This window comes from Clytia hemisphaerica, unplaced genomic scaffold (assembly GCF_902728285.1).
Source record: "Clytia hemisphaerica strain Z4C2 unplaced genomic scaffold, Clytia hemisphaerica genome assembly, whole genome shotgun sequence".
NCBI classification, from domain to species: Eukaryota; Metazoa; Cnidaria; class Hydrozoa; order Leptothecata; family Clytiidae; genus Clytia; species Clytia hemisphaerica.
In genome coordinates, this window is record NW_027103430.1 from 484,911 (window position 1) to 506,897 (window position 21,987).

At 35.6% G+C, this 21,987-nt stretch overlaps 4 protein-coding genes across 4 annotated transcripts; 2 read left to right on the forward strand and 2 right to left on the reverse strand.

The window, feature by feature from the left end:
* The first annotated feature begins 2,773 nt into the window (after nt 1-2,773).
* Nucleotides 2,774-5,046, forward strand: LOC136797981 (stabilizer of axonemal microtubules 4-like). Its single transcript, XM_067054567.1, has 4 exons — nt 2,774-3,033; nt 3,281-3,887; nt 4,150-4,256; nt 4,532-5,046. The coding sequence occupies exons 1-4, from the start codon at nt 2,810-2,812 to the stop codon at nt 4,944-4,946; spliced, it is 1,353 nt and encodes a 450-aa protein (XP_066910668.1). The 5' UTR covers nt 2,774-2,809; the 3' UTR covers nt 4,947-5,046.
* An 811-nt stretch (nt 5,047-5,857) lies between these two features.
* Nucleotides 5,858-8,176, forward strand: LOC136797982 (stabilizer of axonemal microtubules 4-like). The gene is made up of 4 exons (XM_067054568.1): nt 5,858-6,214; nt 6,369-6,605; nt 6,819-7,270; nt 7,535-8,176. Exons 2-4 carry the CDS (start codon nt 6,382-6,384, stop codon nt 8,152-8,154), a joined length of 1,296 nt encoding a protein of 431 aa, XP_066910669.1. The 5' UTR covers nt 5,858-6,214; nt 6,369-6,381; the 3' UTR covers nt 8,155-8,176.
* Nucleotides 8,177-9,989: 1,813 nt separating this feature from the next.
* Nucleotides 9,990-13,415, reverse strand: LOC136797983 (uncharacterized protein MCAP_0864-like). The gene is made up of 6 exons (XM_067054569.1): nt 12,961-13,415; nt 12,448-12,771; nt 12,062-12,352; nt 10,776-11,099; nt 10,323-10,565; nt 9,990-10,026 (listed from the first exon to the last, which is right to left on the reverse strand). The coding sequence occupies exons 1-6, from the start codon at nt 13,382-13,384 to the stop codon at nt 10,019-10,021; spliced, it is 1,614 nt and encodes a 537-aa protein (XP_066910670.1). The 5' UTR covers nt 13,385-13,415; the 3' UTR covers nt 9,990-10,018.
* A 2,833-nt stretch (nt 13,416-16,248) lies between these two features.
* On the reverse strand, nt 16,249-21,263 carry LOC136797984 (kinesin-related protein 4-like). Its single transcript, XM_067054571.1, has 6 exons — nt 20,778-21,263; nt 19,983-20,294; nt 18,770-19,063; nt 17,652-17,990; nt 17,131-17,379; nt 16,249-16,780 (listed from the first exon to the last, which is right to left on the reverse strand). Exons 1-6 carry the CDS (start codon nt 21,202-21,204, stop codon nt 16,632-16,634), a joined length of 1,770 nt encoding a protein of 589 aa, XP_066910672.1. The 5' UTR covers nt 21,205-21,263; the 3' UTR covers nt 16,249-16,631.
* Nucleotides 21,264-21,987: the final 724 nt, after the last annotated feature.

Below are 21,987 nucleotides of genomic sequence, written 5' to 3' on the forward strand. Positions count from 1 at the left end.
GGTGCTTTTTAATGAAATTAACATTTTCAAAAACTTTGAGAAATTGCCTAAAATTTGAGCCATAGATGAAAAAAATTGAGCCAAGCCAACCTTGAAAACTAATTTGAAGATCAACTTACCAAGAAAAAGATCTACGGGGGAGGCGGAACCCACCTAGATCCGCGCACTGCCGGATAAGCTATCTCCCGGAAATTTTGCCGGACCTCAAACAATGACCCATTTACATGTGCATAATTGTTTTATCTTTAGCGTATAAACAAGGCCTTAAAAATTGAAGCGCTGTCTCGGGAATTGAATGACAAATTTTGGTTGGTTGATTTTTGCTGCTGCACGTTTTATTTTGTTTCCAACTTTCAAGTTTTAATTAATATTGTCTTGCGAACTTGATTCAGGTAACTCTCATCCTTGTTGTTGAAATGTATCCTGTAGATGACTGATGTTGTTTTTTCTGAAAGCTAGATTTCCTAGTGTGACTAACTGTCAACTGCTCTAACTTGGGACGATTGGTCAAAACATGGGACTGGTTGATATCTGGCCTGTATGTTCACTTACTGTTAAATCTCTTAAAATTGACAACAATTTTTTTTGATAACTCCACCAGGTTTATCAATCATACTTCTTCGTTCCTCTTAGAGTGCACAGACACTCCCAGACGATCTCAATCGAACGGAATCGACGATCGAACCAGTCGAAACAAATCGAATGCAATCGACCGATTGAAATTCGATTGTCGAACGCAAAAGAGGTGCAAAAGAGAAATCGTGTATTTTTTGATACGCCGTTCATTAACTGAAATCAAATGACTTTGGGGGTTTGGTGAATTGCCGTCCCATGAAATAATCATTTCAATAAATATTCCAGGAGATAATAGTATTTCAAATTTTTGCTGACGTCAACAACAGCAAAAAGTGTTTTGCTTTAAATTTCCCAAAATAGCTGAAACAGAATTTTTGGCCCAGGGCTTTTTGGAAAGGTATTAATATGAAGAGTGAAAATAACGAAAAATTTTCCCATAAAAAGGGGTGGAACAACTGGCCGTCACGATTTATCAAATCTTTTGCACAGGCCGTAACTTGCATGAGTAATCAAATGCAATCAAATAATCAAACAATCGAACGGCCAATTCCTAGGTAATATTCAATTGTGTTTGATTGCATTCAAGTAGGGTTAGATTGTTTCAATTGATAGTTGACTATGTTCGATTGATTGTCAATTACATTAGATTAATCTTTGATTTCGTTCGATTACGATTATGTTCGATGAGTTTGATTGCGATTAAATTAAATTAGATCACTTACGTTAGAGCTTTTTAGCATGGGCAGTCAAGCGCTTAAGTACCGTAAGAAAGCAAATAAAATCAATCGAACGTAATCAAACATAATCAAATACAATCAGTATAGACTTAAACTTGTATATCAAGATTACAGGATTTCGAGTACGGGCTGATTTTACTTTCGTTTTGAGTGGTTTAATTTTCAATTTCAAGCTAACATATTAGCAACGGGGTGCTCGCCCATAGTTACAGGGGTTTGTGCAAAAAACTAAACATAGGAAATTTTCCAAATCCTCCATTTCGATTAATATGCAATTAAAAATGAAACTTTTCTATGTTTCACTTTTTTGCACTTATTCTTCAGAATAAAAATATTTCAGATTTTAAGTTCTTCTTTTATTCAACGATTTTTACGTCACTTTGTTGACAATCTAACTCTCGCATCAAATTCCCGCTCTCTTCAGTAAATTGAAGATGGGATTGAAACAAATGTATGAAGGGTGGGATTTTACAGCCGCTCGTTGTGCAAGGCACTGAGAGGCCACGGGTGCCAAAAAAAAGGGCCTTTTGAAATGCGGCAATCTCATTGGTGGAAATTTGCTAAACAACTGCAAAAGAGCGCCGGGAAGCAATCAGTAGAAGAAACCACTTTCGTTTTTGTTGCAGATTTCGATATAAACTTTTTCTTTACAGGGATTACTTGTCACGGTATTGTGTCAACTTGTCAGTATTGTATTGTTGCAAAGGGAAAGATAAAAGAGGTAAGACTAGCCTAGTTTCTAATCCTGATATAGGAGTTTAAGCTTAGACTGACAATCGAACGTAATTGAAGCAATCGAATGGCAAATCCTGGGTAATATTCGATTGCGTTCAACAATCGAATTGCAATTATTCGATTGTGTTCAACTGCATTCAATTGCGTTCAATTTATATTCGGCGTTCGATTTGTTCGGTTGACACCGTCTGGGTATAAAGTTTGTGGATATCAGTGTCAGGATGATTTATCAATAACTCAATACTCATTCCATTGTTTTGACGAAAGACTTTTCATTTAGCCTGGAAACCTGGCAAAAAAACCCATATTCATGAACGCTGAACGATGAATTATAAAATACACAATTTCTCTTTCACACTGAGTAGGCTTTTAAGGGGTCACTCACATATCGATTCTTACCACGACTAACATCAAATTGACGCTAATTTGAAAACCCCCCACCCCCACCTCTTCACGTCAAAGTTTAAAAATAATCAAAAATCGATGAAACTCTAAATTTTCTCCTTCACTTTCATTGTTATTTCGTCAGCCATCTTTATTTTTGCTAAGCCTCAAATATTTTTCATTTAAAAAATAACGGATATAATTTCTAAACTTTTTTACCAATAATCCCAGATTTTTTTATCTGTATATAAGAGCCGTTGATGGTATATTTTTCATGAAAAATGACCTTTATTCTGGCTTCTTAACAATTTCTTTTTTTTTTAATTTTCAAATCTTTTCATTGTTCACTTTCAGCTTAAAAAAAACAAAGCATAACAATGAGCCGACAGCAAATAGGTAAACCAAATAAGCATGTCAATGAAAGCTATGGTGCAGGAAACAATATCATGAAGTTTTATATCACAGAATATTCAAGTCGTCTTGGTATAGACGATTTCACTCCTCAAAAAGGAAGTTGTGAGGGAACTGGCTACAAAAGCAACTTTCGCCCAGGCGTTTATTACACAAGAAAACTTGATGAGCTAGATAATCCTACAATGGGGTAATAACACCTTTTGTCCAGTAGTTTATAGTTGAAATTGAGTTGAATTTATCTTAAAACCTACTTAAAAACTACGTTTTTACTAACGTAAATTTTTAACATTAACTTTATCATTTGCCAAAAATGAAGCACAATAGCTTAGAAAGTCTGTCAAGGAAAATAAAATCCTGCTTTTTAAAATATGAAGGCATAATCCACCTATTTCAGCTTCTGAAAGATTGATAATGATCCAAATTTTTTACTTTAGGAAAATTGTTGACAAGAATTACAAATCGTTGACTCATAAAGATTACCAACCATCAAGAGGACACAGTGGAAAAGAACCTTTGCCCCTCTCTACTCAAACTGCTTCAACAGGGTTCTCTAAAGAACACCAAACAGTCCCAACTGAGCGAGAAGCTTATGCTATGTTTCCTAATCTGGCCATGTCAAGCTACAAAGAGAAAACACCTCTACTTCACACTTTAAAAAACAAAGATCCCATAGCAGCTGAAAATGCCAGAAGCGGTCCTGCATATAGTTCAACAGAAAGCCATACACAATTTACAAAGAAACATTCTCATATAGAGACTGATGATAAAATCACAGGACCTCTTGAGAACACAGGCTTTACACGTGCCAAGAACCCTGAACCAGTCACCCACTACCCTGAAGCAAACCACAAAAGTGTGCAACCAACATTAAAATCCTACTTGAATCCGATTGTACCGAGTATCATGAAGACTTCGTATCAACCACACCAACACAGTGATGGACGTGAAAGATTGAGTGGCATTTCAAAACATGCAAACCCTGATACCGGATTCACAAGATTCATCCAGCCTACAGGTGCTCACACTGCTGCTAAAGGGAAAGTATGTCATTCTAAACTTCATATTTGAGAATATACTTTCAAAAAAACGAACAATTTATTCTTCAGATATGATTGAATATTGGCTACCATTCCGCTCCAAGAAACCCGAATTTTCCCACATCTTTGACCTACAGACTTCATTGTTTTTGATCTTTTAGTTATCGATATCGATTTCCTTTCTAACAAAATTCCAGAATATTGCTTTCGAAAACTATCCTAGACTTTTATTGTGATATCTCATTATATTTTCACAAACACTTCAGGTTTACACCACACTGGGAGAAGTTGACAACCCGTTCACGGTGGAGCGAACCAAGAAATCAGATCCTGCTGAATATCTCAATATGACAAACCCACATCCTTATCCGAGGTAATTCAATATCCAAAAATTACCAACTTAACCCATTAATTTGATCGGTTTATAATGTATGATACAAAAACATAATGAACAAATCTAACCTGAATATGAGTTTGTTTCTCCACTATTTTTTCTATATTTGCATAAATTCGTACGAGTTATTCGCAACAACTTTCACTATGTATTGAGTTTCTCGGCCATTCTCGGTTTTTCCTGGCAATTATAAGTAAGCAATTATCGATCTTAGAATTTAGGGTGTTTATAATTTTTTTTCTGTTTCACAATAGTTTGAGTAAATCAATCTACAATGGACAACAAACAAATGAGCCAGCTTTGAATGAAAAACTCGGTAACGTGAGTATCGGTAGGAAGGAAAACACTGGACACACGGACAACAACAAAAGTTTTTGGTCGACACCCAATGATTCTGAACAGTACAAAACTGTCTATAATGATACGTTCTTCGATAAAAACCGAATACCGGAAACCGAGCGTTCTCGTATCAACGACGATTGTACACGAGATTTACAAGGCGACGGGTTCACAAAGAGCGAGAAACTGCATCCGGCGCTCGGCTCATACGACGAAGGGAGCCAATTGAGATTTCTTCATCCCTACGTCAACAGAAGTATAAAAGCACGTGACCCATTTTATGGGGAGACAAAGTACGCCCACAAAAGTAGACCCCTGCTTTTAGCTTGAAAATTTCAAGTCAGATATTCGGAGTTAATGAAAGAGTTTTATGCTTAGGGTTGTCAGGATATGTCAGCATTTATTCGAATTCGTACTAGAAAAAGTTGGGTCGATTTTCAATTTCATGTATCTGATTTAGAGTAACTCGATTGTTTTTATTACAAATTTCAGTTACTACTCATTCTTCAGGATTGGAATGAAAACTTTGACCCTTAATATTTGAATATTGCGGAAACTTACCCGGCCTAGATATGACCAAAACTCTTCGGAATTCGAGAAATTATGGATTGTTTATCGCGTTTCCTTCGGTCCTATTTTTTTCGTTTTTGATTTTTATTGATTTTATAAAGGAATGAGGAATGAGGTTTTTGAATTTTTTTTTATGGAAATAATTTTTTGAATGATTTTATTTTTGTACATAGCAAATTTATTTTTATAATTTAACTGTAAAATTTTGAAGGGGCTGAAAAATATTATTCTCTACTTTAGGCGTACAAACTTTCGCGAGCAGAAACTTTCACAAGGTCGAAAAATCGCGAAATTCACGACATTTACTTTCGCGTATCATCCTGTTAAGAAAATTCAAAGACATTAACTTTCGCGAAAAAGGCCAAGTTTCTGCTCGCGAAAGTTTGTTCTTCATCAGAACCAGTAATTCTTGATCAAAACTCATCTGTTTTAATCTGATTTTAAAGCTTAAATGTTCTTAATCTGTTTTGAAACAATTTTGAAAGGAGTGTACTTCGTAAAATAGACGAACTGTTCATGTAATGTGAATTTTGCTTTGTTCACACTAATTTTTAGTGTACAGTATTGCAAATTACAGGTTAAGAAAATTGTACAAAATCAGATTTAATTTTTGTTTGAAATTTCTTTATTTAGTTCAGAAAAAGATCAAAAATATGAAAATATTGAAGATGCCATTGAACTTCAAATATATCTGGACATCAAGCTACTTTGGTATTTGGAGAGATGAGAATACAATGGAGGTCTTAACAATTTCTCGCGAGATGTTTTCGTTTCCACCACGCATGTGCTATCTTCTGGGCGATCTTGTGAAATGCGCTCACGTTTATTGATGTACAGGCTAGCTTCGGTTGGTTGGTACGGAACACCGGCTAATTTGCAGTTCTCAGCGATGCGTGCACGGTTTGACATATCTATCTTCCATGCTGGAGTGTACAGTTTTGGAATGACTGGATGGTAAGCAGAGAATTTGGATGTTTTATCCTCCATGTTGGTGTGTTGTACGTTGTCCAAAAGAATTGAGTTTGCAGGTTGGATTTCTTTTTGGTTTTGTTAGTTATTTTTGACGTCAAATTTTCTTTAAATAAAATATTTTGACGTCAATTCTTCAAGCTATTTTGAATACAAGACATCAGTTTTTTGAACGGAACTGTGAAATCTCGCTGTTAGACTCTATAATTTTAGGACTTTGAAGACGATGGGGCCACTACCTTACGGGCCCGTGACCCGCCACGTCAACGCGTCAAATGGGCCGGATAACGAACGCGCAAAATTTTACGCCACAGAGTATTCAGTTAGCCATGGTAAATCTGGCTTCGTAGCGCGACCAGGGAAACACACAGGGACTGGGTATCAAAGCAACTTTCGACCTGGCTTATTTTACAGCAGACGGCTCGATGAAATTGACAACCCTAAACTTGGGTAAGATAACATTTCCTAATTATTTTCAAACTTTTTGCATCACTTGGCAATTTTATCTACTTATTTGCTATCTTGTATAGATATTTCAATAGTCCATTAGAAACTTTAATTTTCAAAAAATTAAAAGTCTTATTCTAGAGTTAGAATTGGGATAGGGAGTTTTCTTGAGAGAGAAATATGCTTGCTAGTATGCTGAACTCTTCATCATTTTAGAGATGAATTATTGAAGAATTACTCATCGAGCAACTCTTTCCAATTCCGTAAATCTGCTGGTCCAAACGGGACCGACCAACTGCCCGGAAAACTTCACATGGCCAAGAACTCTTTCGTTCGTGATCTCCATCCAACGCTACCTTGCTCACGACAGATCGGGGAAACGTTGAAAATCAATGCCACCAATAAGTTCAATAAATCGCCAGCATCGCTTTTAAAACTACGGAGCAATGTAAGATCTGGGTTACTTGAAGACCATCCAAAAGCTTCTCTTGCTACAGAGAATACAACAGAGTTTGAAGATCGTATCCACGAGCAAACACAACTCACATCTAAACCAGACATTGGTCCCAAATGTGAATCAGGCTTCACCAATTCTTTAAGCAAGGAGCCAATCACATACCGGGAAGATGAATGTTATGGAACGCAGAATGTCTGTCGAAGACCAACAGGTTCTTTTCACATAAATTCTACTCTTTCCACATTGAAATCAAGTGAAACAGTCGCTCTATAGTTATCTTCTACTTTGCCATAAGAGCCAGTGAAACTCAAACATTTTAGGTACTTTCGCATGATTATGAGTTTTGTCCACTCTACTTAGTTAAGTCGCTGAGTCCAGTAATTCATAACCTCTCAAAAAGGCGCGGCAATCCTTCTTTAAAGATTTTTTGATATAAATTTCGGTTTTAACAACTCTAAACCTTTCCTCCTTTCAGGTATTTCAAATATGCGAAACTCATTCCAACCTTTACACAGCGCTGACGGTAAAGAAGAATACATACTGTTATCTCAGCGAGCCGCTAATGTCAACGGATATACAAAAAGCATGAAACCACGCGCTGAGTATGCGCTACATAGACTAGATACCTACACTAAAGCGAACGATCTACAACCTACCATGCTACGCAGGCTACAAAAGAACGATAAAGGTGAATTCTTCAACGTCTTGTATGCAGCACCCTTCCCAAGTATGAACAGTGCATCCTATACTCGCCATCCGAAACCCAATTCGGGACCGGAAAAGCGAAGAATCGGACCAAAAGAAGAAACCGGTTTTACAGAGAACAACTGCAAGTTCATCCCGACTTTGGAAACAGGGCAATCTTTGAAACGTTTCGATACTCACTACAAGGCACGTTTCTGTAACAAGAATTTGAAACCAGTTCCCTTCACCGCAAATCCTGGCAAAACCGCGTTGATGGAAAAGGGGAATGGGTTTAGTAAGAGCACACGTGTTCATTCGCCCATTGGGAAACGAATTGACTTCACTCTGCCCACAATGCACCCTTATGTTGTTCGAAGCAATGCATCACGGGATCCATCATATGTTAATTAAAGCATTGATTGAAATGATTTACTTAGGGAAAGAAAGTTGATTAAAAATTTAAACAAAAACAATGCTTTGATAAATTCTTAAACTTAATGCTAAAATCGGCAAGATGTGACACTGGTTCAGGATCCCTTATTCGTTTTTTTTGGACCTACCTGGAGGTCCTATAAATTAACCTTTGTCCGTCCGTTCGTTAGTTACCAGCTTTTCTCGAGATTGGCTCATTAGTTTTTTCAGATTTTTTTGCACAAAGATGCATAACTATAAACCCTCGAATGTGACGGAGCCCGATTTTCGGAAAAAAAAATTTTTGGCCAAATTTGAGCCAAAAAACGGCTCAAAAACGGGTTTTTTGGACTTTGTGAAAAATTGGATCATTAATTTTTTCTTATTTTTTGTATGAAAGTAGGGTATGTAAAAAATAACTCAAGCAGATTTTTGCAAAAAAAATTTTTGGCTCAAAAAACGCATGTTTATCTATAAGAATCACTATTAATAAGCATACATCAATGTTCTTAGTCAAATCACTCATTTTCTTTTATGAGATAGATGTTTTTTTTGCTCACGAGGGCTTACTTTTGAAGAATATGTGTGTTTAGACATGAGATTTTGGCTGCTTGGCGTGTTTTTGCAGAAAACTGGCCAAATTCGAAATGCTTTACTCGAGGTTGGCGCTTTCATTCTTTATGATTTTTTGCACAAAGATGCATAACTATAAATCCTCGAATGTGACGGAGCCCGATTGTTCGAAAAAAAAATTTGGGGGCAAATTTGCGCCAAAAAACGGCTAAAAAACGGGTTTTTTGGACTTTGTGAAAAATTGGATCATTAATTTTTTCTGATTTTTTGTATGAAAGTAGGTAAAAGATGGCTCAAGCAGATTTTTGTAAAAAAATTTTCAGCTCAAATAACGCACGTTTATCTATAAGAATCACTATTAATAAGCATATGTCATTGTTCTTAGTCAAATTACTCAATTTTTTTTATGAGATAGATGTTTTTTTTGCTTGCTTGAATATGAAAGAATATTTTAAAGGGACATTAAAGTAGTAAAATGTAAACATTGTGCGAACCACGTGTCATTAAAGAGAACAATTAAAACCACGTGTCCAAAACAAACTTGTAAAACAATTGAACAATCAAAATTAGCCATATTTGGTTTGAATTTTTATTTTGACATGTGACATTTGTTTTGATTTTGTATCCGCTGCATACAGTTTGTTTACAAATTTCGCAAGTACTGTTATGTTCCTTTAAAGAGCATGAAATTTTGGTTTCTAAACGTTTTTTTTATAAGAAACAAACGATTAATTTTAATAGATCGTCACTATTTGTGTTCTGAATGATTGTTTAATGGTCACGCTCACGTAGATATCAATTATATATGTGTTAAATGCATAACCAGGTAGGTCCATAAAAGTATCACTTGTTATTAAGCTCTGTTTGATTAAAACAGGATTTATCGTTCATTGGCTAAAATAGATCTTTCATCCGATATGGCCCAAAATCTGTCTGTCAGGATCGGAATTTCGTTTATCTGGGTCCGAATTTTTATTAGAATTTAATTTATGATAGGTTCAATTTTTCAATTTTGAGAGACAGGATTACAAACCGTGAGACATCAAAGATTAACATTAAGATTAACAATTAACAAATTGTTAACTTTGATGATAACCAAAATTTTAAGTAACACAGTTAAAAACTTTTAAGAAGATTCTTAAATCGTTATAATTCGAAGAACAAGAGAAATAAATTAAGTACAAAAATTAAAATTAAAATTCAAAATCTAGATTGAGGTTCTTCTTTCATTTTTCTGTGGGGAAAATTCCAGTATTTCGACAAAATGCAACAAAATGCGGAAAACGTCTCTTCATTTACCTGAAATAAAAAAGATATTTGCTATTTTTTTTGGAAAATGGCTGAACTCGGGATCCTTTTACACGATTCAAATTACTTTGCGGAACCTAGTGAATAAAGAGATTTTATCAAGTTGACAACACTAAATTCATAAAATTTGTCTGTTGTTAATTAAGTATGGTCCGTTTAGCTTTATCTGCATAAAATGGATCTCTAAAAGAGATTTATTTTGAAAAGTTTTGTGGGCTTGTCGATAAACGGTTAACTAGATAAAACTGAACGGTCATGATTAAGGAGATAATTGGAGTTCTACTTACAGAATAATTTAATGATAACAGTAAAAACGAAAATCATGTTTTTAATATTTTCACAAAGTGCCATCAAATTTTCTTGCATTTCGGACAAAGTAGCCTTCATTTCTTTATATTTCGGACAGTCAGCAAAATATTCTATCTCATTGGACAATTGTTGGACTTTCGATTTACATTCCTCAGCCTCTTTTTGTAGAGATTCCAGCTTGCTTAGGATTTTTTTGAAAGTGGTGCAATTGAATGTTAGACCTAGAGAAATATAATGGTGTTTTTATAAATTGGAAAACAATGAGAGGTATAGTTGTTGGTATCATCAAGAGAATTTCCGAGGCTGACAGTTTTCAGGTTTGCTAGAAATAATGATAGTTGAAGAAGTTTTAGTTCAGTTTAGTCAGATTTTCTAACCTGGTTAAATATAAGGCATGAGAAACGGTATGAAAAAGAAGATGTTTATTTCACCTGTAAAGAGGACGTTGTATTGTTGTTGCAGTTTTTCGATCTCCTTTTTCTTTTTGTTCATATCTTGCTGCAAAGGAAGAATCGTCAACAGTTTTTGTAAGTTCTCCAAACAGTCTTGAACGAGCTTACACAATCCTTTCAATTCCATCCTCAGATCATCCAAAGCATGCTTACATTTTTCGTAATCTTCAGGTGTCAGACATTTTGCAATTTTATTGAAACAATCGATCACAATTTCCAATTCTTCTTTCAGCTTTTGAAGTTCTTCGTGATACTTTTTGAGATTATTGATGGCTTCAAGGATCAGTTTTTTGTTGGATGACCCTGTTAGCGAAAAATAATACAATCGAACATTAATACATTTACGGAGAAGATCGTCGTTGTTACAAGAATGTTATATAGCTGAGTATTATGGAAGCGTTGGCTCTTTCACCAGAGCTACTATTTTTTCCTGAAAGATGGTGAACTGATTTTTTTTCTGTATAGTATTACAGAGATAAAGTTGTACGATGTTAGAGAGGCAGGAGTGTAAAGTATTATAGAGACAGGGGTGTACTATGTTAGAGAGACAGGGGTGTAGTGTTAGAGAGTCAGGATTTATAGTATTATAGAGACAGGAGTTATAGTATTAGAGAGACAGGGGTGTACTATGTTAGAGAGACAGTGGCGTATGGTGTTAGAGAGGCAGGGGTGTACTATGTTAGAGAGACAGGGGTGTATAGTGTTAGAGAGGCAACGGTGTATAGTGTTAAAGAGGCAGGGGTGTATAGTGTTAGAGAGACAGGAATGTATGGTGCTAGAGAAGGGGCGTATGGTGTTAGAGAGGCAGGGGTTATAGTATTAGAGAGACAGGGGTGTAGTGTTGAAGAGTCAGGAGTTATAGTATTAGAGAGACAGGAGTTATAGTATTAGAGAGACAGGGGTGTATGGTGTTAGAGAGGCAGGGGTGTAGTGTTAGAGAGACAGGGGTGTATAGTATTAGAGAGACAGGAGTTATAGTATTAGAGAGACAGGGGTGTATGATGTTAGAGACAGTGGCGTATGGTGTTAGAGAGGCAGGGGTGTAGTGTTAGAGAGACAGGGGTGTATAGTATTAGAGAGACAGGAGTTATAGTATTAGAGAGACAGGGGTGTATGGTGTCAGAGAGGCAGGGGTGTAGTGTTAGAGAGACAGGGGTGTATGGTGTTAGAGAGACAGGATTTATAGTATTAGAGAGGCAAGGGTAGAATGTCACAGAGACAGGGGTGTATAATTTTGTTAGAGAGACAGGGGTGTATGGTCTTACCTTCTACTTTCAATTTGGCCAACGAAATTTTGTTGTACAGATCGTTTCTGATTTTGTTGATCGCACCAATTTTGTCGACAAACATTTGTTTCAGACAATTTCCAAGTTCTTCGATCAACCCAGACACTTTTGATTGGAGTTTCAACAGACGTTGATAACAAGGAACTTTCTGTTTATCCGTCAAACACTTCCTACTAAGCAACTTTTCGATCTTCTGTTTGATCTCCTGTTGGAACTTGGTCAAAGTTCCCTTCATTTTGAGGTAAGCTTCGATACAATTCTTGTTGAATTCTAAAAGTCAAAAAAACATCAAAGATCTTCACACTGGGAACGAGAGAGTCTCGAGATAATACTCAGAAACCCTGAGGAAATCGATATCTTTTTACCTTTTTGTTGGCAAGCATCTTTGATATTTTTAAACTGATCATAAAACTGTTTGTATTTATTCTCCAAAAGTTCGATCTCTTTCAGCAAGGTTTTTTTCTTCAGCAAGCACTCCCATTGGTCAATCTGTTCTTCAATCTGTTTACAAAGTGCTTTCACTTTCTTCAAGAGTGCTTTTATCATGTTGACGATGGCTTGGTTGTTTTGGTATATATCTAGCCATTCTTCGATTGTTGCGGCAAATTCTTTGAGTTTCTTTTTCCGTTCTTTTAGTTTGTTTACGGTGAGGTTGATAAAATCTTCGTTGAATATTGGTGTCGGTGAATCTGTGGAGGAACATGATACGTTAGTTTACTTCGCTGGTTAATGGAGAGAATTTCTTTCACACCTTATGCGTAAGAATCAAGGAAATTTTCTGCCCACAAAACTGAGTTTCTTTTCTTAGAAGCCGGATGAGCAATTTTAGAAAACACAGTACCTGTGCTAAGGAGAAGGATAACTGAAGGATAACTTACTGATTTGAGCTTTGTATCCACGAACTTCTTTTGCAATCTGATCGACTTGTTTATCGGTTTGAGCGATCCTCTCTCTGATGCTGGTGTTTTCATCAATGCTTTTGGTGTTGGTTGTGGAAGCTGGCTGTTTGTTAACATTCAAAGATTCAACAATCAATGACTCATCCATATTGCTCTCAACGATCGGTGGTTCGGTGTTCGCTTTTTTATTCTTCAATGCTCGCCTGCCAGATCTTCTTTTTTGTTGTTTTAGAGAAGTTCTAGGGGCCAGCTGACTCAACTTTATCGCAACATTATCGTTAACTTCAAGTGCATTGGGTGCGGTATTTGTATTTGATAAAATGTTCATTAGACCCTGTCCCGACGTCACTTCTATTAACAAGGCGCCGAGATGGAAAAGGAAAACGAGCTTCAAATCTCTCATTTTGTTCAACTGCGTGGCTTTTGGTGTCTTTTCTGTTGAGTATATTCATTCTAAGTGAACTTCGTGAAACTTGTCCTTTTATAGAGTGTTTAGCTCGAAACTGACGTTTTTCCTGGAGATTTTGAATACATTTCATGTATATTTAACATCCTCGTGTTATAAGAAGCTGAATTAGCACCATATGAATTTCGTGTCTCTTATTAATGGAAATCTGAATGAAATTCAATAATTAGCCTTCTCGTTATGCAGATTAAAATAAGGAACTTACAGAATTTGTGATTATGTTGATAACTGTTCATATTTGGCATACATAAAGTCCATTTATAATCCCCCTGCACAACTTTCAAATACTTTAAATAGTACACTTTTTTTATAAGAACATCCAAAATTTTTGAAGCCTTCGGATGTTCTTAACTTTTTGGGTTTTTAGCCTATATCTATCCGCAGACACGTGTTTCGTCCTCCCCAGGACTCATCAGTGCGGCTCGGGTGAGCGAACATAGACTGCTGTTGTCACCAGAGTGCTCAAAACACTAAGCCTAAAAATGTCCTTTTAAAATGTTCTTAATTTCACCATTTTGTGACCATTTTTACCTATTTTCCTAATAAATTGGCTGTTTTAGAGTCTGCAAAGATTTAAAATGCTCTTAACTTGTTCTTAAAATTTTGGCCATCGAAGCCTTATGTTCTTATATAGTTTGTTCTTATAAAAAACGTGAATGTAAGCTTGTGACAGCAGTTGAATTGAAGGCGACTCGAAGGTTCCTTTTTCTTTAGCTGCTACCCTAAGGTAGGGGAAGGCGCCAATCCTTGTCCTGGATATCTTCAATTCCCCTTGATCCAGGGTAGGATAGGCATCGAGTACCACTTTTTACGCAGTCTTTGGTATAGCCCGCCGTGGATTGCACCCACAATATTGCGCACCAAAACTAGATGATCTTTCTTTATGCTACAGCCGCTTACGTTTCGAATAATATATAGCTGAAAGCTAGAGATGAATCTTCAACCTTTCTCAGGCAATCTAAAATGATGCCAAGTTTTAGATGGTGGATTGAATCACTTTTTGTTTTCGCATTTCACATTTTTTGTGATTCTAGCAGCAAATGTTACTTTTAGTCCAGTCATTGAGTGAAAATCACGTTGGACCACACAAGTTATTGAGGAAATTTAAGTGACTTCAAATCCTTCATATGATTTCACACCTCACCATTTATAAGTGAAATGAATGAATACGTGGTTTCATATAAGAACGTCCAAAATTTTTGAAGCCTTAGAATGTTTTAAATATTCCTAACTTTTTCAGTTTTAAGAAGCCTAAAATGTCTTTAAAACCTTCTATTTTCACCATTTTGTGATTATTTTTGTAAGTTATTTCTTAAGAAATTGGGTGTTCTAGAGTAAATTTTCTTATATAGTTTGTTCTTATAAAAACCATGTTCGCTCAAAATTCCTTTTGAAAAACGAACATCTAAATACGATAGTCTTGATACTGCACCAATTAGCATTCAGATTTAATCATCGAGATATTTTATCAAGCAGCTGTCATTTTCGAAACGGATTATATGAGGGATTAGAAAATGTTTCTTTATCACAATTTCTGAAGAAACATAGGATTTCTAAACAATTTATAGAGTATATGTATGTGTAAAGGAATAACACTTGTTAGTCCAACTCTACCCTGCTACCGGACCTGAGATACTTGCGATTCTATTTCATTTGATTGATAAAAAATTCCTAATATATAAAATCCAGTTTATAAGAACATTCAGGCTGAAATTCGTCAAAAATTAAGAACATCGTAAGAACACACCCAGCCTCAGTTTGGAAAGAAACTACAATTTTTTCCTCGATTTTTTCCTCTTTTCAAGCAGTTTTAACCAAACTTAGGGATGGATTTTCTAAAATCGAGAATCAAATATTGTCCAAATTTTACCAATTTTAAGTGCTCTTTATATTTTGCATGATATCGTCAATTTAAAGTAGTCTCAAAAATTAAGAGCGCATTTGAGGTGCTCTAATAAAAAAGAAACGTATATTACTCCCAGTATATATTCAGTCTCTTGGATCGATTTTCAAACTTTGGGTCGGACATACCCGTCATCTCCACTACCACTACCACTTTGAAAGTGATAGGTCCACGATATGCTGACTAAGGAGGCGCCATCATGGTTGGGGCCGACGGGTAAAAACTTTTGAATTCTAGCCCTTCTAGATCGCCTAAAACAGGTCCGTTTTAAGGTTATCAAACAGAATTCGGCTTGATTAGTAAATTTTCTTTTTGCTTTTAAAAAATGTGGTCGGGCCAAGGCCCCCCCCTGCTGCCACGGCGCCTGTATCTCAATGGTAAAAAGTTTAGATCTATAAGACTTGAATGTACCACTAGAATATGTAACGTGGCTCCCTAGAAAGAAATGAAAATCCGAGGAAATGGAAACCCTCATTCATTTACCCTGAGTATCAGAGGTTATGGTTTCAAAGAATACCTTCGTTCCACTAAGTGAGTTTGAGATTTTTTACAATCCTGCGAACTGTTTGATGATCAATACTCCTTCCACCCCGGATACAGAGACTTTAAAACGATTTTAAACGACTGGTCATTAAAAAATATAAAGAGAGAAAATATATTTTCTGAAAAAAATAGTTTTGACAAAATTTATGATTAATATTGGAAAACAAAGCTATAAAAATATCCAGTTGAAAAAGTTAGATTGAAAAAAGGATCCTAATTTAGTTAATTTTACTAAACCCCCTCGTAATGATTCTAGGATAGTTACCCCCTGGAACAGTGCCAGTTTTTCTGATCTGAGCGCTATCTTGGAAAGAAGAAGATTCGAAAAATAGAATTTTTTTGATCACCTGAAGCGCTAGATCTAGCTACCATTCGATTTTTTGTCTAAAATTGTCTTCGTTGATTCTATCTCACTGTTACATAATCAAGAGAGAATTGAAAAGAATAAATCGACCTTTAGTTGAAAATTAAAAAGTGTAAGATGACATTTTTTTTCTATGATGGGAATATCAATAGACCTAATTGTCCGGAAGTAATTGTTTGAGGGGGGGTTGTCCTGGGACCAAAAGTCCAAGTTGGGGAATAGTCTGGGTTGAATTGTTCCACGAGGCAATTTTCCTACCACGTTTCGTAACAGATTGAATTAAATACAAATTCGCCAGGCGAATAAAAAATCAAATAAATTCAATCACCATCCAATATTGACCAACCACTTGCACCGTCACACCGTCACACCGTTTAACGACTAAACGGAGATCCATCTGTCGTCGTGGTAACGAAGGGTGGGTCGGCCGTTGATGGACCAGATGTTGGTGGTGTAGGCGTTATTGATCCAGAAGTGGTGGTACCAAGTGTTGACGGGTCAGTAGTCGTTGTGACAAAAGAACCTAAAATAAGCATTTAAAAGATATGATATGCGTCAGTTCCCAGCTGGCACATAACATTGTTTCAACGTTCATCTAACGTTATATGGACGTTGTAAACGTTAGATAAACGTTGAAACAACGTTGTGTGCCGAATGGGTTACTTGACAGTAGATACATGAGCTTCTAAGTTTTTCCAATTTATAAAGGTTAGCAACAGGTAGCTCTGAAAAATCTCTTAACCTGTCTCTCGTTTTTTGTCCACTGATTCATATTTCACTCCTATTTTGAGCTTTTCTTTGCGTCGAACCTTAACACCCTTAACGCCCTAACTGGCATCAAAGTAAATGTTATAAGAGATAAAAAAAACTTACAATTCGAAAAGCTGGCATAAAACTCAAGGAAAGGAATGTATTTTGTAACTTTTTCACAAAGTCCTTCAACTTTTCCTTTCAATGTGTCTAGCTTAGCTTTCAACTCCTGATACTCTTTAGGAGAGTCTTTGATGTCATCGAGATACCGATACAACAACTGGAGCTCTTCTTTGTACGTCTCAAGTTTTGGTTTCAGCACTTTCAAACCAATCAGAGCATATTTGACTGAGTTGCAATTAAGTCCAAGGACTGAAATAATTATTAAAACAAGAATAAATAGATTTTCTCAGTTGTGCGGCCCTAGTAAATTTAAACTGTGATCAAAAGTTTAGCAAAGTATACTTCAAAAAGCCGTCACTTTCATTATTACAGCCATAGACCTGACATAAGAAAAATATTTTTCATCTTTTAGTCGGGAGGACAGCATTTTGAATTTCAAAATTCAAGATAATCCTCTTTGGATTAAAATTGTCTAAAGATAAAGAAAACTAGAAAATATTGTTTGGACCAACAGAAATCACCTTTGAAGATATGGTGATTTTCCACTCTCAAATCTTCAAATTTCTTTTCCATTTTTTCAACCTCCTGTTTCAAAAAAAATACCATACTCTTTTCCATGAATTGTAACCAAAGTTTTATATTTTTGCACAGTAAATCTGATTCCTTCTGCAAACCATCAAAAGTTTGTGTACATTGTTGATAATTCTCCGATGTCAGAAAGTTTTGAGCTTGTCTGAGACAATCCTTCACAATTTTCATTTCATCCTTCAGTTCCTGAAGATCACTTTGATAAGAACCAAACAGCTTGGCGAGAGCTTCTATCTCTTTACCTACATATCTGTTTTCAAGAAAGATGGTATCTAGAGGAGAGAAAATGTACAGTCAGACAAAATGATAACTTTGAGATTGGGGACAGACTTAAAGGTTTTGTTTTTACATAAGTGTTTCCGTTTCATATCAGACACATATTTCATATCAGGATAGTGTCTTGTTATTGTTATATTATACTTATATACGCAAAAAGATTTTTTTCTTTTCCTCTTTCTAACCAATCTTGCTTCACCTCTGTGCCAATTCAATGTGAAAAAGCTTTTAAATTAAAATCGATGAGTAAGCAAACGTTACATTTTTGTTACATTTAGAAAATTTAGAACAAGACGATCAAAACGAGCTATATATTATTGAAATTTTTTTCTCAATGCGTAATAATAGACGTTTTAAAATTTCCCTTCTTTTAAAATCACTTAAGCGTTGAGAGTGGGCTAAAGGCTTTAATGGGTGTCAGAATAAGACCAAATCAGTAAAAATTGTGACCCAGGTTTGGTTGATAGCTTGATATGTGCATGGAAAAAATAGCTAGGACTCAAATATACACAAGATCTTTTTGGGGGGTTTGTATTTTATTGCACCTGTCATAGGTTTGAAATGAAATGCTGACATTTATCATTAGTCCGGAATTTAAGATCTTACATACATACATGTGGTATGAACTTTGTGATCCTTATTGGGACTGAATATTTACAATCAGCTCGATACAAATTTTGATAATGGCTATGGGAATATTGATGTCCTATAATAAAGAAGAATTTCACCAGAAATGATTTTAAACAAAAAAAATCAATGAAATGCGAGCACTTACCTATCCAAAGTTGTCCAGCTGTTTTGATTCTCTTCTGCAGAGAATCCTTGATTAAATTCATTTTGGAAATCTTGATGTCAAAGAATCTCTTCAAACAATCTTGAATGACCTTGATCAGAGCACCGGCTTGCTGTTTCAATCCTAACAGACGATTTTCGAAGTCCTTTTTCTCTTCAGGAGTCAAACCACAATCGTATTTGTTCAGTATGTAAAGTGGTTGGTCACTTCTAACTTGGATTTCGGCGAGTTGGGGAATGTAGTTTTGCAAGTTGGTGATGCATTTTTTGTTGAAAACTAAAAACATGAGTTTAGACATTTAAGTTTTATGCTAGTTAGTAGCGTTCTTCTAAAGCAGTGCATTACTAGACTAAAAGTTATACTTCGCAACTCAAAGAAGTCATAAGGCGCGAAAATTTACGCATGGACGGACCTTGCTTCGCAAAATAAGGTTATAGCATTAACTTTTTGAATTCCGTTAGGTAGAGGTCCACAATGTAAAACAGCGAGTATCTTCGCAGAAAATAGTCATTTATCGGTTCATCATCAATGGGCGATCGCTTATATCCGCTTTGCTTTCGTCAAAATGCCCTGCTGGTTTCTATAATAATTGTTTTTAAAACTTATCTTTTAGACCCTCATACAGGGTGTCCCTAATTAAAGTATCAAGTCGAAACACAACTATGAGTAGAAAGTTTTATGTGCGTGTTCACAAAATTGTATTCTAAGCTCTCCCTCTTTTTTCTTTGTCATTACGATTAATTTATACGTTGTAACTACCTTTTGTAATAAGCCTGTGTGATGGAGAACGTTCTTATATTTTAGCGAAACTTTTCTACTCAACCGCATGTCCAAACTCGATACTTTAATTAGGGACACCCTGTAGAATCATAAAAAAAGATACAAAAAATATTCAAAATTGGTAATTTCGTGATTGCGTGATCAGAGATCAATACGTGATTGTGATTTGAAAAATTGTTGAGCTGCAGTAATTATCCAATCTTTTTGCTGATTTTCGTGATCGTTATTGAAGACAAAAAAGTGTGTGATATCATGATCAGAGTTACCACTGGGGCCTCATTTACTGACTTAATTTTCTAAACAAATTCCAAAGAGATTAGAAACGATTAGTTTAAAAACGATTAACTTTTGGAGAAAGCTAAACTAAGGTAAATGGTAAGAGCTTTTGAAAACAATCTTTCAAAAAACGACTTACTTTCACCGTTGCATTCTCCAGATTTCAATTCCTGAACTCTGTCATCAATGCTCTTCAACCACGATTCAAAATCATCGCTTAACATATCTTTCAATCTGCAATTAAACTTCCTCAACAAGTCAACAGTTCGTTGGAGTAAAGTCTTGATAGCTTGTGAAAACATCTTCAACTCTTCAAGTAAAAGTGTGTTGCCAGCATTCTGTTCAATGGTCTGACCAAGTTGTGTTTCCACATTTTTCATCTCTTTGTCCTTTAAGGTTTCCAATCGCTTAATGAGTTCACTAATTTGCTCCTTTGAAAGAACTTCGTTGGCTGTTAAAAGCAAAAAAAATCATCAAAAATATTGAAAACTACCTTAACAAAATAAGCCCGTTTTACATACATAATAAAATGTTGCTTTTATTTGATTTAGTGAATTTGGTTGACACCTGAAGGAAAAACTAGCTAGAAAAAGCTCAACATTGAATTTCAAGTCCAGAGCTCGGTCCTGAGTAGATCTTTTTGTTCAGAGTTGAAAGTTCGAAGATATTTTCTCTTCAACATTTTCAAATGAAAAACTCATTCTATATACCAGATTTATGACTTTTTACACTGGTGTTCACTCTTCATGTTTAAGAGCAAAATGTTTTTTCCCTTGAAACTATTTGCAAGCAATATTTTGGTTTTCCAGGAAGCAATATTTGATTTTGAATCTTTTGAATGTTATACTTAAATTGCCGTCATCAAGAATTAGTTTCATTGGGAAAGCTGTCTTTGAAACTAACTTCCTTAGAGAATGAAGAAGAAAATACGTACCGAATACTTTTTCATATGTTGTTATTTCACTTTGGAAAGCAGAAACCCTCTTTTGAAAGTAAATAGCAGAAGATTCCGTAGTTGTTAAAGGTCCTTGAGCTTCAGTTGTAGTCACGAAAGGTCCTTGAGCTTCAGTTGTAGTTACGAAAGGTCCTTGAGCTTCAGTTGTAGTTACGAAAGGTCCTTGTGGCTTTGTTGTAGTCACGAAAGGTCCTTGAACTTCAGTTGCAGTTACGAAAGGTCCTTGTGGCTTTGTTGTAGTTACGAAAGGTCCTTGAACTTCAGTTGCAGTTACGAAAGGTCCTTGTGGCTTTGTCGAAGTTGCAAAAGGTCCCTGTGGTTCTGTAGAGGTTGTCAAAGGTATCGAGTGTGTCCGTTGACTGCAGTAGAAGAAAGTCAGCATGGCCAAAAATTTGAGTTTCGACATAATTCAAGATTGCTGCGTCAGTTCTATTTGTTTCTGAGCAGTAAGTTGAATAACTCTTAGCAAAATTGAGCTTTTTATAGAAGTTTGAAAAAGGCATTATCGGTCATTAGCTTTGTGTGGGATTTGGCAAGACATTTTTAGTTAATTGTATGTTTGTGAGATTTTACTTTAGATCTTAGTTTGATTTTTAGATTTTTCTGATTATTTGAAAGATTGGTCTTCACATTACGAAACAATGGAAATCTTTGGATGGAATGTTGTGCTCTGTATACATAAATATGTCATGAATAACAGAGATTTGTTCACTGATCCAGATGACCTATTCTATTGGAATCGCTTGGGACATTGAATCTTTCCCAGACATACAAAAATCTAAATCTCAAATCTTGAGCCGCGTTTTAACGACGGTTTTTATATAACGGCTTTGATTTTAGTTTTAGTGTTACAGTATTATTTGTTTGATAGATTTTTTTTTTGATTTCTCACCAAACAGGGCCACTCAGAATGGTGACCTTTAAAATATGATTTTCCCACAAACCTGATATTGAAAGATAACGATCAGACTCCTACTCGCGTTTTTTTTTATCATAAAAACGATTAAACTGAGAAAATTAAAGATCACGCGAAAGGAAACTATATGACATTATCTCAGGTAAAGCCGTTGGCTGAGCGATCATACCTACCTTCAAAGAGAAACGAAATAGATTCCTTACGATTAAGTATTGACTTATTATCAATCACTTTTTAGATATATTTACGGATGTCAACACGAATCGGAGTGGT